The sequence below is a fragment of the Mobula hypostoma genome, chromosome 1, assembly GCF_963921235.1.
Source record: "Mobula hypostoma chromosome 1, sMobHyp1.1, whole genome shotgun sequence".
In the NCBI taxonomy this organism is placed as follows: Eukaryota; Metazoa; Chordata; class Chondrichthyes; order Myliobatiformes; family Myliobatidae; genus Mobula; species Mobula hypostoma.
The window spans coordinates 101,669,464-101,686,421 of NC_086097.1; the positions used below are offsets into that span (position 1 = coordinate 101,669,464).

General features: G+C 48.6%; 1 protein-coding gene across 7 annotated transcripts in view; it reads right to left on the reverse strand.

Moving 5' to 3' along the window:
* LOC134349510 (polypeptide N-acetylgalactosaminyltransferase 16-like) overlaps nucleotides 1-16,958 on the reverse strand; it is a 262,565-nt gene that overhangs the window by 56,215 nt on the left and 189,392 nt on the right. For all 7 annotated transcript variants that reach the window (XM_063053987.1, XM_063053962.1, XM_063053996.1 and 4 more), the window contains one exon: nucleotides 12,996-13,063. In XM_063053987.1, coding sequence (XP_062910057.1) covers nucleotides 12,996-13,063 — 68 coding nt within the window. The remainder of the gene's footprint in view (nucleotides 1-12,995; nucleotides 13,064-16,958) is intronic.

Consider the following 16,958-nt stretch of genomic DNA (forward strand, 5'->3'; position numbering starts at 1 on the left):
GGAACAATGGAGCAGCGTCTGGAGATGTGTAATGAAGGGATGTGGGAGAGAGAGCTGTCTGGAGCGGCTCCCCCCTTTGAACCCTGAACTGTTTGAAGTGATGGACAGGCGATACCCCAGCAGGGGGATAAAAAGGGACAGGTTCGCTAAGGCGACACACGCCACCCGAGGTAACGAGACCCTGGAAGCGGTGCGCCTCTCACGAGTGGGTGAGAAGTGCCAGACAACGACAAGGGTGGAAAGGTACGATCAGCGGGAACCCAGTGTGTGTCCGCCCTTGCCTGGGTGCCGGGTTCACTGCAGAGGATCGACCGCATCTGGAGGAGGGGTCACAGTCGGTGACCTCAGGTGACATCACCAAGGACCCGCCCAAATGCTGTTTGTGAGCCATCTCGCTGGTCTGTGAGTGAAGCCGTTCTGAATGATCAGTTGTTCCTGTTCTCTCTGTCTCTTCCCCCACCTTGTCCATCGCCATGGCAACGATTACTGCGAACTGAACTACTAACTGGACTGAACTTTGAGTCATTTTGAAATTGGTCATTTACCCCTAGACAACGATAGAGCTTGATTGATGCTGTTATCTTAATTCTGTGCACATGTGTGGTTATCATTGTTGAATTGTTGCATTTATTATCCTTTCGATTACTGTGTTGCTTGTTTCTTTAATAAAACTTTCTTAGTTCTAGTACTCCAGACTCCAACTGAGTGATCCATTTCTGCTGGTTTGGCAACCCAGTTACGGGGTACGTAACAAGTGTCTCTCAGCAATTCCACAGCCTGCGACAGTAGTGAGTCTACTTGAACAGCTACCTGAACAGGATAAATGCCAATCACTGAAAGCTCACCTTTTGTACTAACAGAATCCAAGCACGCTAAACAGTTGCTCTTCCTACCCAGTCTAGGAGACGCTAGGCCTTCGGAGCAAATGGACTACATGCCACCTCTCCTGGGAAATCATCGTCCTTGTTTTAGTTTTAAAGAACTCTTCATGCAGCAAGTGCCTGACCAAGTTTGCATAGCCCTCACTAATGCACCCGTGATGGACTATAGGGAGCTTGCTAAGATGGCTGATGGTCTGCACTCAGCCAGGCAGTGGTGCATCATTCCTCCTCCTTTCTCTCCCTCAATAAGCCCGGTCAGCAAGGCTCCCAACATAAGGATGCCGTGTCTGAGAGACAGACCATGCCAAGCCTGTGTTTTTACCACACTTGGTTTGGTACAAATGCTAGAAAGTGCCGAGCTCCTTGCAGCTTTGACAGTGCTACTGCATCAGGCCATCAGAGGTCTGTGAACACTGTGGGTTCCAGCTGGCAGGGTCGTCTACTGTTCATTACAGACACCCTTTCAGGGTGATGCTTCCTGTGTAACACGGGTGCTGAAGTGATTGTGCTGTCGGCATCATCTATTGATGAGAAGACAAAGAGCGACGAAACCTCGCTGGAGACCTCCAACAGCAGCAGGATCCAGACTTACAGGACACGATGGGTGACGCTCTGCTTCAGTAGGTAACGTTACACATGGGACTTCATCCTCGCTGAACTGACTAGACCTCTGCTCGGTGCAGATTTCCTGTGTGCCCAAGGACTGTTGTTCGATCTGAAGAACTGCCGGCTTGTGGATGTCAAGGACTTTGTGTCGTTACCCGGCTCCCCCAGTAAGTTCCCCACAACGACCCTGTCAAGCACATGCACCACTGCATGTGAGTTTACTCGACTGCTGAGTGAACTCCCAGACCTCAGCAAGCCCACATTCTCCACTACAGTCACAAAACATGGGGTCATGCCCATTCCCACAACTGGCTCACCAGTCCTTGCTGTGCGCATAGACTGGACCCAGAAAAGCTGGCAACCACGAAGGCTGAGTTTGTCAACATGGAGAGACTTGGCATTGTACACCGGTCGAATAGCCCCTGGGGTTCACCCCTCTGCACGGTCCCCAAGTCCAATGGTGGTTGCAGGGCACGTGGTGATCACCGATGCTTTAACGAGTCCACCACCCCCGATTGTCACCCAGTCCCACACATCTAAGACTTTACTCCATGTTTAATCAGAAAGTTAATTTTTTCCAAAGTCGATCTAGTTAGGGGTTACCCTCAGGTGCCGGTGTGCTTGGAGGACATTCCCAAAACAACTATGATAACCCCGTTTGGCCTTGTTCAGTTTCTGTGCGTGCCATTTGGACTGAAAAATGCAGCACAGACTTTCCAATGGCTGATGGACTCCAAGACTTAGATGTTCTTTTTGTTTACCCACATGACATACTTGCCCCAGTGCATCCAAATCTGAACACGTATCTCATCTCCGTACTTTTCCAGTCCTTAAGCCAGCACGGGTTGATTATTAACCCTGCTAAATTCCAGTCTGGGTTGCAACCATTGATTTTCTCAGCCATCACATCTCCGCAGAAGGTGTGAAACACCTTTCAAAGGTAGACATTATTATAAATTTCCCACCACCCTGCACTACTAAAAAATGACAGGAGTTTTTAGGCACGGTGGATATCTATCACCGCTTCATTCTGCGAGATGCTGAACTTATGCTCCCCCTGTAGAGTGCGCTTAAAGGTAATACCCCCAATCACGTGCTTGACTGGTCAGTGGACGTGACCAGGGCATTTGGTGACACCAAACGAGCTGTTTCCAATGAGACCCTATGGCCGCTCCCACTCCCCAACACACCATTACTATTGATGTCTCAGACTGTGCCGTGGGTGCTGTGCATGAACAGTTGTTTGGAGACGTGAGGCAGCCGCTCGCCTTCTTCAGCCGGCAGCTCCATCCCCCCGAAAATGAAGTACAGCATGTTTGACTGTGAGCTTCTCAATCTGTAGCTGCCTGTCCGCCAGTTTCATTATCTTCCAGAGGGTCACCATTCCAGAGCAGTCATTGACCACATACCCCTCGTGCACATGTGGCCAAAACATCAGACTGTCAGTCTTCATGGCAGCAATGCCTCCTGGCCTATGTACCAGAGTTCACAACTGATATACAACATATCACGGGAAACAATAATGCTGCGGCTGATTGCCTCTCACGGCCAGCCACTGAGGCCGTACAGCTAGAGGATGACGATGCCAGCATGGCAGCCGACCAAGCTACTGACCCAGAGGTCCAAGCTTACTGAACAGCAGTCACGGGCCTGCAGTTGGCTGACATCAAGTTCGGGGAAGCTGCGGTTTCTCTCCTGTGCAATGTCCAGGCTGGTCGCCCTCGCCCCATTGTGCCTGCAAAATGGAGAAGGACTGTTTTTGCCTCTCACATCCAGGCCAGAAGGCCTCACAGAAACCGAATGCACTGACATTTGTTTGACACTGCCTCAGGAAGATGTGCACAATTGGACTGCAGCCTGTGTGGAGTGTCAGCGGGCAAAAATTAACCGTTGTGTTCAGGCACCTTTTGAGGTTCCTGAGCAATGGTTTGACCATGTCAATGTGGATCTAGTTGGTCCTTTTCTCCCCTCCCGTGGTTTCACACACCTCCTTACCACGATGGACCACACCACCAGGTGCCAGAGGTTGTGCCTCCAGCATCGACAATGGCGACAGACATGGCTTGACATTCATTAGCACCTGGGTTGCTCGGTTTGGTGCCCCATTTGATATTTCCTCTGACCATGGTCCCCAATTCATTTCAGACCTCTGGGTTGTGATGGCCCAGAACTTTGGTGTTAGGCTACATCACAACACGGTGAATCACCCGCAGTCCAATGGCCTATGCGAGCAGTTTCACTGCTCCTTAAAGGCTGCTCTGAGGGCTTCCCTGACCGATGAGTGTTTGCATGATCGTCTCCCGTGGGTCCTGCTGGGGCTCAGAACAGCTCTGAAAGAGGACCTGCAGTCATCTGTGGCTGAGTTGGTATATGGACAACTGTCATGAGTGCCAAGTGATTTCATTCCTGACACCTCGACCGCCTGGTCGTCCTCTCAACAGTGTTCCACCCTCCTCAGTAAATTCAATTCCTTTGCACTTATTCCTACCTCCCATCGTGGCGCACAGCACCCTTGGGTTCCTGTTGACCTACATTCCACCTTGTTTGTTTTCATCTGCCATGACGCACAGCAGCGTTCCCTTAGGCCTCATTTCGATAGCCCGTTCCACGGAATGGGGAGAAAATAATTTTTTCATAGATAAGAGGGTAAACCTGAACGTATTTCAGTAGATCACCTTAAACTGGCCCGCCAAGATTGGGAGTATTCTGCTGCCAAGCCCCTGCCGTTACAACATGACCATGAGCATGTCAACACCCCCCGGACAAGCCAGAGACACCTGCGGTTCCTCCACCCAGGGAACACAGGACCCCAGCTGGGCAGCTCATCTGAGCTCCAGGCTGGCCCACAATCCCACAATACCGGTTTTAGTGAATTCTGAGGTGAGGTGGGGGGGGTAACGTAATTGGGAGAAATAAACATAATGTCACTTCACTCTTTAAGAATGGAAGAAGGCAAAAGAAAGGAAATTATAGACCAGTTGGGAAAGTGTTGGAGTTCATTATTAAGGATGAGCTTTTGAGGTACCAGGGTGGACAAAGGAGAGGCAGTGGATGTTACTTACTTGTATTTTTAAGATGGTAGATGGCTGACTTTGAAATTGTCTTAATGTAGCAGTTAAAGTTAATTCAAAGTCCACCACAACACCAAGGTTGCTGGCTTGGTTTGTGTATTGTAACAACAGGGATTCAAAGTGAGTACTGACTTTTAATCACTCTTTTTTAGCACCAAAAGCAATTATCTCAGTTTTCTCTTTGTTTAACTAGAGGAAATTTTGACTCAGTCAAACAGTGATTTGTTCAATACAGAGTAAAAAGTTCCTCGAAAATGGAGACGCAGGGGCATAAGAAAAGGCATTTGGACCATTTGCTTTCATCGGCCATCAAGTACAAGAGCTGGGACGTTAAGTTACAACTTTACAAGGTGCAGATGAGACACAGTTGGAGGAGTGCACGCAGTTCCGGGCACACAGTTCTGGCAAGGATATCAGGAAAGTTTCTGGATCGGGGGGCTTGGGTTACATGAAGAAGCTGGACAGGTTGGGCCTCTTTTCTCAGGGTAAAGGGGTCTGAGGGATGACTTTATAAAACCCCAACAGGCATAGATAAGATGAATGGTCACAGTCTTTTCCCCAGGGTAGGGCTATCTAAAACTAGAGGGCATAGATTTAAGTTGAGAACCCCTGGTATTAGAAGTCCTCTGCTGTGGCCTGCACCAGAGTTTCTGGTGTGGACAGGAACCCAGAGTATCCGGAGCTGAAAGAGCTGCCCACCAAAGGATAGAGCAGAAGTGTGGCGGTGCTGTCCCGATCCCATTCACTCACGATCCGGCGCTATCTGGGTCCCATCCACTCGCGATCCGGCGCTATCTGGGTCCCATCCACTCGCGGTCGGGCGCTGTCCCGGTCCCGTTCACTCGCGATCCAGCGCTGTCCCAGTCCCGTTCACTCGCGATCCGGCGCTATCTGGGTCCCATCCACTCGCGGTCGGGCGCTGTCCCGGTCCCATTCACTCGCGATCTGGTGCTGTCCCGGTCCCATTCCCTTGCGATCCAGCGCTGTCCCGGTCCCATTCCCTCGTGATCCAGCGCTGTCCCGGTCCCGTTCACTCGCGATCCAGCGCTGTCCCGGTCCCATTCCCTTGCGATCCAGCGCTGTCCCGGTCCCATTCCCTCGTGATCCAGCGCTGTCCCGGTCCCGTTCACTCGCGATCCAGCGCTGTCCCAGTCCCGTTCACTCACGATCCGGCGCTGTCCCGGTCCCGTTCACTCGCGATCCAGCGCTGTCCCAGTCCCGTTCACTCGCGATCCGGCGCTATCTGGGTCCCATCCACTCGCGGTCGGGCGCTGTCCCGGTCCCGTTCACTCGCGATCCGGTGCTGTCCCGGTCCCATTCCCTTGCGATCCAGCGCTGTCCCGGTCCCGTTCACTCGTGATCCAGCGCTGTCCCAGTCCCGTTCACTCGCGATCCGGCGCTATCTGGGTCCCATCCACTCGCGGTCGGGCGCTGTCCCGGTCCCGTTCACTCGCGATCCGGTGCTGTCCCGGTCCCATTCCCTTGCGATCCAGCGCTGTCCCGGTCCCGTTCACTCGTGATCCAGCGCTGTCCCAGTCCCGTTCACTCGCGATCCGGCGCTGTCCTGGTCCCGTTCACTCGCGATCAGGCGCTGTCCTGCTCCCGTTCACTCGCGATCAGGCGCTGTCCATTTTACCTGCCACGGGAGACTTTACCAATCTTTTTGCTAGTGGTGTATATTCCACCTCAGGGTAATGTCAAACAGGCTTTAGATGAACTGAGCGATGTAACCAAGAGGAATGAAACAGCACACCCTGATGTATTCCCCATCATTAACTAGGCCAGCTTGATAAGGTCACTAATAATTATTACCAACAATTCACCTATAGTACCAGAGGAGGTAACACATTGAACCACTATTACACTAAGACCAAGAGTGCCTACTGTGCTATCCCACGTCCACACCTTGGAAAGTCTGATCACCTGGCTGTACTTCTGCTCCCTGAGTATAGGCAGAGACTGAAGACTGCAGCACTGGTAGTGAGGACCAAGAATGTATGGACAAGGGAAGCACAGGAGCATCTACAGGACTGCTTTGAATCAGTGGACTGGATTATGTTCAGGGAGTCATCTTGGAATCTGGATGAGTATGCCACAGTTGTCACGGACTTCATTAAAACCTATGTGAATGAGTGTGTGCCTATGAAAACTTGCTGTACATTCCCAAACCAAAAGACATGGATGAACCAGAAACTTCCAGCTTGCTAAGGGCTAGATCTGTGGCATTTAAGCCTGGTGATCTAGGTCTGTAAAGAAAGCTAGGTATGATTTGCGGAGGGCTACTTCAGGAGTGAAGAGACAATTTTGAATGAGGTTGGAGGCGACATTGGATGTACGGCACCTCTGGCAGGGTTTGCAAGACATTACTTCCGACAAAGCAAAACCCAATAGCATGAATGGCAGTGATGTTTCACTACCAGATGAACTCAACACCTTCTAAGGTGCTTTGCTTTTAGTTAGTTGCACGGTGGGTTTTTTTTTGGGGGTTTTTTTTTCTTTTTTTTCCATTGATATATATATAAAATTTAGTATACTATTATGTTATCTTGGTTTTTTATGTTTAAATTACATTGTAGTATTTTTTTTGGTATTGATACCTTCTGGAATTTTATTATATTTTAACATTGTATTAATGTTTATATGCTTTACCTTTTTGTATACTTATTCAATAAAAAGATTTAAAAAGAAAGAAAGAAAGGAAGAATAAAATTACAACTGTGAGGATCCCTGCTGCACCCGGTGACCCTGTGATCTCTGCCTCGGAGGCCGATGTTAGGCTGTCAGGAGGGTGACCCTTGCAAGGTGGCAGGCCCCAACGGAGTACCTGGTAAGGCCCTGAAAACCTGTGCCAACCAACTGGCAGGAGTATTTAAGGACATTTTCAACCTCTCACTGCTATGGTCAGAAGTATCCATTTGCTCCAAAAGGGTGACAATTATACCAGTTCCCACGATGAGTAGTGTGAGCTGCCTTAATGACTATCGCCCAGTAGCACTCACATCGACAGTGATGAAATGCTTTGAGAGGTCGGTCATGGCTAGAATGAACTCCTGCCTCAGCAAGGAACTGGACCCATTGCAATTTGCCTATCGCCACAATAGGTCACATGGCCTTCAACTATCTGGACAATAGAAACACCTATGTCAGGATGCTGTTCATTGACATAAACAGTTCGGCGTTTAACACCATCATTCCAAGGGTCCTGATTGATAAGCTACAGAACCTGGGCCTCTGTACCTCCCTCCAACTGGATCCTCGACTTCCTAACTGGAAGACCACAATCTGTGTGGATTGGTGATGACATCTCCACCTCGCTGGCAATTAACACTGGTGCACCTCAGGGGAGTGTGCTTAGCCCACTGTTCTACTCTCTGTATACACATGACTGTGTGGCTCAAATACCATCTATAAATTTGCTGACGATACAACCATTGTTGGTAGAGTCTCAGGTGGTGACGAAAGGGCATACAGGGGTGAGATATGCCAACTTGTGGAATGGTGCCACAGCAACAACCTGGCACTCAACGTCAGTAAGACAAAAGAGCTGATTACACTGCTTCAGAAAGGGTAAGATGAGGAAACAAACCAACCCTCATAAGGGGAATCAGAAGTGGAGAGAGTGAGCAACTTCAAGTTCCTGGGTGTCAAGATCTCTGAGGACCTAACATGGTCCCAACATATCAATGCAGCTGTAAAGAAGGCAAGACAGCGACTATACTTCATTAGGAGTCTGAGGAGATTTGGTTTGTCACCTAGGCCACTCAAAAACTTCTATAGATGTACCGTGGAGAGAATTCTGGCAGGGTGGACCACTGTCTGGTATGGGGGGGGGGGGTGCGGCTACTGCACAAGATTGAAGTAGGTTGCAGAAAGTGTAGTATCCAAGACAACTTCAAGGAGCAGTGCCTCAGAAAGGCGGCTTTCATTAAACAGATCCCTCCTAAACAGATATACTGTTTTGGATATTGCTGGGGGAGATGTCTCATCCGGGGAAGGCAGCAGTAGCCGAGTTCATGGCACCATGGGTGGCTATGTGGCACAGGAGGAAAGGAAAAGGAGTGGGAGAGCTATAGCGATAGGGGATTCGATTGTAAGGGGAATAGATAGGCGTTTCTGCGGCCGCAAACGAGACTCCAGGAGGGTATGTTGCCTCCTTGGTGCAAGGGTCAAGGATGTCTCTGAGCGGCTGCAGGACATTCTGGAGTGGGAGGGTGCACATAGGCAACAACGATATAGGTAAAAAACGGGATGAGGTCCTACAAGGTGAATTTAGGGAGTTAGGAGATAAACTAAAAAGTAGAACCACAAAGGAAATAATCTCTGGATTACTACCAGTGCCATGTGCTAGTCAGAGTAGAAACAGGAGGATATATCAGATGAATACGTGGCTTGAAAAATGGTGCAAGGGGGAGGGATTCAAATTTCTGGGGCATTGGAACCAGTTCTGGAGGAGGTGGGACCGGTACAAACAGGACGGTCTACACCTGGGCTGGACTGGAACCAATGTCCTAGGGGGAGCGTTTGCTACTGTTGTTCAGGAGGATTTAAACTAATGTGGCAGGGGGATGGGAACAAGTGCAGAGAGACAGAGGGGTGTAAAATGAGGGTAGAAGCAAAAAGTAGTAAGGTGAAAAGTAAAAGTGGCAGGCAGGCAAATCCAGGGCAAAAATCAAAAAGGGCCACTTTTCAACATAATTGTATAAGGGCTAAGAGTGTCGTAAAAACAAGCCTGAAGGCTTTGTGTGTCAATGCAAGGAGCATTCGTAACAAGGTGGATGAATTGAATGTGCTGATAGTTATTAATGAATATGATATAGTTGGGATCACAGAGACATGGCTCCAGGGTGACCAAGGATGGGAGTTCAACATTCAGGGATATTCAACATTCAGGAGGGATAGACATGAAAGAAAAGGAGGTGGGGTAGCGTTGCTGGTTAGAGAGGAGATTAACGCAATAGAAAGGAAGGACATTAGCCGGGAGGATGTGGAAGCGATATGGGTAGAGCTGCATAACACTAAGGGGCAGAAAACGCTGGTGGGAGTTGTGTACAGGCCACCTAACAGTAGTAGTGAGGTTGGAGATGGTATTAAACAGGAAATTAGAAATGTGTGCAATAAAGGAACAGCAGTTATAATGGGTGACTTCAATCTACATATAGATTGGGTGAACCAAATTGGTAAGGGTGCTGAGGAAGAGGATTTCTTGGAATGTATGCGGGATGATTTTCTGAACCAACATGTCGAGGAACCAACTAGAGAGCAGGCTATTCTAGACTGGATATTGAGCAATGAGGAAGGGTTAGTTAGCAATCTTGTCGAGCGAGGCCCCTTGGGTAAGAGTGACCATAATATGGTGGAATTCTTCATTAAGATGGAGAGTGACATAGTTAATTCAGAAACAAAGGTTCTGAACTTAAAGAAGGCTAACTTTGAAGGTATGAGACGTGAATTAGCTAAGAGAGACTGGCAAATAATACTTAAAGGGTTGACAGTGGATATGCAATGGCAAGCATTTAAAGATCGCATGGATGAACTACAACAATTGTTCATCCCAGTTTGGCAAAAGAATAAACCAGGGAAGGTAGTGCACCCGTGGCTGACAAGGGAAATTAGGGATAGTATCAATTCCAAAGGTGAAGCATACAAATTAGCCAGAAAAAGCGGCACACCTGAGGACTGGGAGAAATTCAGAGTCCAGCAGAGGAGGACAAAGGGCTTAATTAGGAAAGAGAAGAAAGATTATGAGAGAAAACTGGCAGGGAACATAAAAACTGACTGTAAAAGCTTTTATAGATACGTGAAAAGAAAAAGATTGGTTAAGACAAATGTAGGTCCCTTACAGTCAGAAACAGGTGAATTGATTATGGGGAACAAGGACATGGCAGACCAATTGAATAACTACTTTGGTTCTGTCTTCATGAAGGAGGACATAAATAATCTTCCAGAAATAGTAGGGGACAGAGGGTCCAGTGAGATGGAGGAACTGAGGGAAATGCATGTTCGTAGGGAAGTGGTGTTAGGTAAATTGAAGGGATTAAAGGCAGATAAATCCCCAGGGCCAGATGGTCTGTATCCCAGAGTGCTTAAGGAAGTAGCCCAAGAAATAGTGAATGCATTAGTGATAATTTTTCAAAACTCTTTAGATTTTGGAGGATTGGAGGGTGGCTAATGTAACCCCGCTTTTTAAAAAAGGAGGGAGAGAGAAACCAGCGAATTATAGACCGGGTAGCCTAACATCGGTGGTGGGGAAAATGCTAGAGTTAGTTATCAAAGATGTGATAACAGCACATTTGAAAAGCAGTGAAATGATCGGACAAAGTCAGCATGGATTTGTGAAAGAAAAATCATGTCTGATAAATCTCATAGAATTTTTTGAGGATGTAACCAGTAGAGTGGATAGGGGAGAACCAGTGGATGTGGTATATTTGGATTTTCAAAAGGCTTTTGACAAGGTCCCACACAGGAGATTAGTGTGCAAATTTAAAGCACACGGTATTGGGGGTAAGATATTGGTGTGGATAGAGAATTGGCTGGCAGACAGGAAGAAAAGAGTGGGAATAAATGGGACTTTTTTAGAATGGCAGGCGGTGACTAGTGGGGTACCACAAGGCTCAGTGCTGGGACCCCAGTTGTTTAAAGGCATCCATTAGTCTTGCAAGACCATGGATCTGCGCCTGGAAAGTCTTCGCCCTCCAGGGCGCGGGCCTGGGCAAGGTTGTATGGAAGACAGGCAGTTGCCCATGCTGCAAGTCTCCCCTCTCCACGACACTGATGTTGTCCAAGGGCATTAGGACCCATACAGCTTGGCACCAGTGTCGTCACAGAGCAATGTGTGATTAAGTGCCTTGCTCAAAGACACAATACGTTGCCTCGGCTGGGGCTCGAACTCATTACCTTCAGATCACTAGTCGAATGCCTTAACCACTTGGCCACGTGCCTAATTGTTTACAATATATATTAATGACTTAGGTGAGGGAATTAAATGCAGCATCTCCAAGTCTGCGGATGACACGAAGCTGGGCGGCAGTGTTAGCAGTGAGGAGGATGCAAAGAGGATGCAGGGTGACTTGGATAGGTTGGGTGAGTGGGCAAATTCATGGCAGATGCAATTTAATGTGGATAAATGTGAGGTTATCCACTTTGGTGGCAAGAACAGGAAAACAGATTATTATCTGAATGGTGGCCGATTAGGAAAAGGGGAGGTGCAACGAGACCTGGGTGTCATTATACACCAGTCATTGAAAGTGGGCATGCAGATACAGCAGGCGGTGAAAAAGGTGAATGATATGCTGGCATTTATAGCAAGAGGATTCGAGTACAGGAGCAAGGAGGTTCTACTGCAGTTGTACAAGGCCTTGGTGAGATCACACCTGGAGTATTGTGTGCAGTTTTGGTTCCCTAATCTGAGGAAAGACATTCTTGCCACAGAGGGAGTACAAAGAAGGTTCACCAGATTGATTCCTGGGCTGGCAGGACTTTCGTATGAAGAAAGACTGGATCGACTAGGCTTATACTCACTGGAATTTAGAAGATTGAGGGGGGATCTTACTGAAACGTATAAAATTCTAAAGGGATTGGACAGGCTAGATGCAGGAAGATTGTTCCCGATGTTGGGGAAGTCCAGAATGAAGGGTCACAGTTTAAGGATAAAGGGGAAGAATTTTAGGACCGAGATGAGGAAAAACTTCTTCACACAGAGAGTGGTGAATCTGTGGAATTCTCTACCACAGGAAACAGTTGAGGCCAGTTCATTGGCTATATTTAAGAGGGAGTTAGATATGGCCCTTGTGGCTAAAGGGATCAGGGGGTATGGAGAGAAGGCAGGTACAGGGTTCTGAGTTGGATGATCAGCCATGATCATACTGAATGGCGGCGCAGGCTCGAAGGGCCGAATGGCCTACTCCTGCACCTATTTTCTATGTTTCTATTTTTCTATTAAAGACCCCCACCACCCAGGACATGCCCTCTTCTCATTGTTACCATCAGGGAGGAGGGACAGAAGCCTGAAGGTTTCGGAAGCGATTCAGGAACAGCTTCTTCCCCTCTGCCATTCGATTCCTAAATGGACATTGAACCCATGAACACTACCTCACTTTATTTTAAATTTCTGTTTTTGCACTACTTATCAAAATTTAACATACATATCTATGCCATGCGCAATTCAGTTCTTTTTCTATATGTATCATGTACAACATTGTACTGCTGCCACAAGGTTAACAAATTTCACAACACATGCCGTGACATTAACCTGATTAAAATCTCAGGCCACATGTTCCACTTAACACCAGTTCTCAGCCTTGTTTCATTGTAGGGGTTCTGCTGAAGTTCCTAGCTGCAGCCAGACTCTTGAATATTGGACAAAAATGGATTTACCCCTCTGATCTTTATCATCACCCCCTGCCACGTGCTCCCCAGTGACAACACAACTGCTACTCACGGTCACGGCTGTAGTCATCCACCAGGATGATTTCCTGGATGAGCCTGGGAGGACTGCGATTTAGGATGCTGTGGAAAGCAGTGAGAAGTGTAAATCGTTACCAAGTAAGTGTCAAACATGCAAACCACATCCACCCCCAACTCCCCACCCACTGTTGTCCCCCAAACACATGGCTATAAACTTAACCGAGAGCATCAGCACCAGATTGGACCCGTGAACCCACTGAATCATCAAGCATTCGTGCGACCTTGGCCAGACACCCTTCTTGTTTCGATCTCTTAGGAGAAGATACAGCAGCTTGGAAGACCATATGATCAGAAGTCCACCCGGCTGCTAACAGACTTCTGAAATAATCATTACTTTCTAATCCCGCACTACACTACAGTCACCGTACCATACATCACACCGCACTACAGTCTCCGTACCGTACGTCACACCACACTATGAGACTGTACGTCACACCACACTACAGTCACTGTACCGTACATCACACCGCACTACAGTCTCCGTACTGTACGTCACACCACACTACAGTCACTGTACCGTACGTCACACCGCACTACAGTCTCCGTACCATACGTCACACCACACTGAGACTGTACATCACACCACACTACAGTCACTGTACCGTACATCACACCGCACTACAGTCTCCGTACTGTACATCACACCACACTACAGTCACTGTACCGTACGTCACACCGCACTACAGTCTCCGTACTGTACGTCACACCGCACTACAGTCTCCGTACCGTACATCACACCGCACTACAGTCTCCGTACCGTACGTCACACCACACTACAGTCTCCGTACCGTACATCACACCGCACTACAGTCTCCGTACCGTACGTCACACCACACTACGAGACTGTACGTCACACCACACTACAGTCACTGTACCGTACATCACACCGCACTACAGTCTCCGTACTGTACATCACACCACACTACAGTCACTGTACCGTACGTCACACCGCACTACAGTCTCCGTACTGTACGTCACACCGCACTACAGTCTCCGTACCGTACATCACACCGCACTACAGTCTCCGTACCGTACGTCACACCACACTACAGTCTCCGTACCGTACATCACACCGCACTACAGTCTCCGTACCGTACGTCACACCACACTATGAGACTGTACGTCACACCACACTACAGTCACTGTACCGTACATCACACCGCACTACAGTCTCCGTACTGTACGTCACACCACACTACAGTCACTGTACCGTACGTCACACCGCACTACAGTCTCCGTACCATACGTCACACCACACTGAGACTGTACGTCACACCACACTACAGTCACTGTACCGTACATCACACCGCACTACAGTCTCCGTACTGTACATCACACCACACTACAGTCACTGTACCGTACGTCACACCGCACTACAGTCACTGTACCGTACGTCACACCGCACTACAGTCTCCGTACTGTACGTCACACCGCACTACAGTCTCCGTACCGTACATCACACCGCACTACAGTCTCCGTACCGTACGTCACACCACACTACAGTCTCCGTACCGTACATCACACCGCACTACAGTCTCCGTACCGTACGTCACACCACACTACGAGACTGTACGTCACACCACACTACAGTCACTGTACCGTACATCACACCGCACTACAGTCTCCGTACCATACATCACACCACACTATAGTCTCCATACCGTACGTCACACCACACTACAGTCACTGTACCGTACGTCACACCGCACTACAGTCTCCGTACCGTACGTCCCACCACACTACGAGACTGTACATCACACCACACTACAGTCTCCATACCGTACAGCACATCACACTACAGTCTCCGTACCGTACATCACACCGCACTACAGTCTCCGTACCATACATCACACCGCACTACAGTCTCCGTACCGTACGTCACACCACACGAGACTGTACGTCACACCACACTACAGTCTCTGTACCGTACGTCACACCACACTACAGTCTCCGTACCGTACGTCACACCACACTACAAGACTGTACATCACACCACACTACAGTCTCCGTACCGTACGTCACACCACACTACAGTCTCCATATCGTACATCACACCACACTACAGTCTCCGTACCGTACGTCACACCACACTACAGTCTCCGTACCGTACGTCACACCACACTACGAGACTGTACATCACACCACACTACAGTCTCCGTACCGTACGTCACACCACACTATAGTCTCCATACCGTACGTCACACCACACTACAGTCTCCGTACCGTAAGTCACACCACACTACGAGACTGTACATCACACCACACTACAGTCTCCGTACCGTAAGTCACACCACACTACAGTCTCCATATCGTACATCACACCACACTACAGTCTCCGTACCGTACGTCACACCACACTACAGTCTCCATACTGTACGTCACACCACACTACAGTCTCCGTACCATACATCACACCACACTATAGTCTCCGTACCGTACGTCACACCACACTACAGTCTCCGTACCGTACGTCACACCACACTACAGTCTCCGTACCGTAAGTCACACCACACTACGAGACTGTACATCACACCACACTACAGTCTCCGTACCGTAAGTCACACCACACTACAGTCTCCATATCGTACATCACACCACACTACAGTCTCCGTACCGTACGTCACACCACACTATAGTCTCCGTACCGTACGTCACACCACACTATAGTCTCCGTACCGTACATCACACCACACTACAGTCTCCGTACCGTACGTCACACCACACTATAGTCTCCGTACTGTACATCACACCACACTATGAGACTGTACATCACACCACACTACAGTCACCGTACCATACAGCACATCACACTACTGTCTCCGTACCGTACATCACACCGCACTACAGTCTCCGTACCGTACGTCACACCACACTACAGTCTCCATACCATACGTCACACCACACTACAGTCTCCATACCGTACGTCACACCACACGAGACCATACGTCACACCACACTACAGTCTCTGTACCGTACGTCACACCACACTACAGTCTCCATACCGTACATCACACCACACTACAGTCTCCGTACCGTACGTCACACCACACTACGAGACTGTACATCACACCACACTACAGTCACCGTACCGTACATCACACCACACTACAGTCTCCATACCGTACATCACACCACACTACAGTCACCGTACCGTACGTCACACCGTACAATAGACAATAGGTGCAGGAGTAGGTCATTCAGCCCTTCGAGCCAGCACCACCATTCATTGTGATCATGGTTGAACATCCGCAATCAGTACCCTTTTCCTGCCTTCTCCCCATATCCCTTCACTCCGCTATCTTTAAGAGCTCTATCTAACTCTTTTTCGAAAGAATCCAGAGAATTGGCCTCCACTGCCTTCTGAGGCAGAGCATTCCACAGAACCACAACCCTCTGTGTGAAAAAGTTTTTCCTCAACTCCGTTCTAAATTGTCTACCCCTTATTTTTAAACTGTAGCCTCTGGTTCTAGACTCCCCCAACATTGAGAACATGTTTCCTGCCTCTAGCATGTCCAATCCCTTAATAATCTTATATGTTTCAATCAGATCCCCTCTCATCCTTCGAAATTCCAGTGTATACAAACCCAGTCGCTCCAATCTTTCAACGTATGACAGTCCCACCATCCCGGGAATTAACCTCGTGAACCTACGCTGCACTCCCTCAATAGCTAGAATGTCCTTCCTTAAATTTGGAGACCAAAACTATACACAATATTCCAGGTGTGGTCTCACCAGGGCCCTGTGCAACTGCAGAAGCACCTCTTTGCTCCTATACTCAATTCCCCTTGTTATGAAGGCCAGCATACCATTAGCTTTCTTCACTGCCTGCTGTACCTGCATGCTTACTTTCAGAGACTGATGAACAAGGACACCTAGATCTCTTTGTACTTCCCCTTTTCCTAACTTTGACACCATTCAGATAGTCATCTGCCTTCCC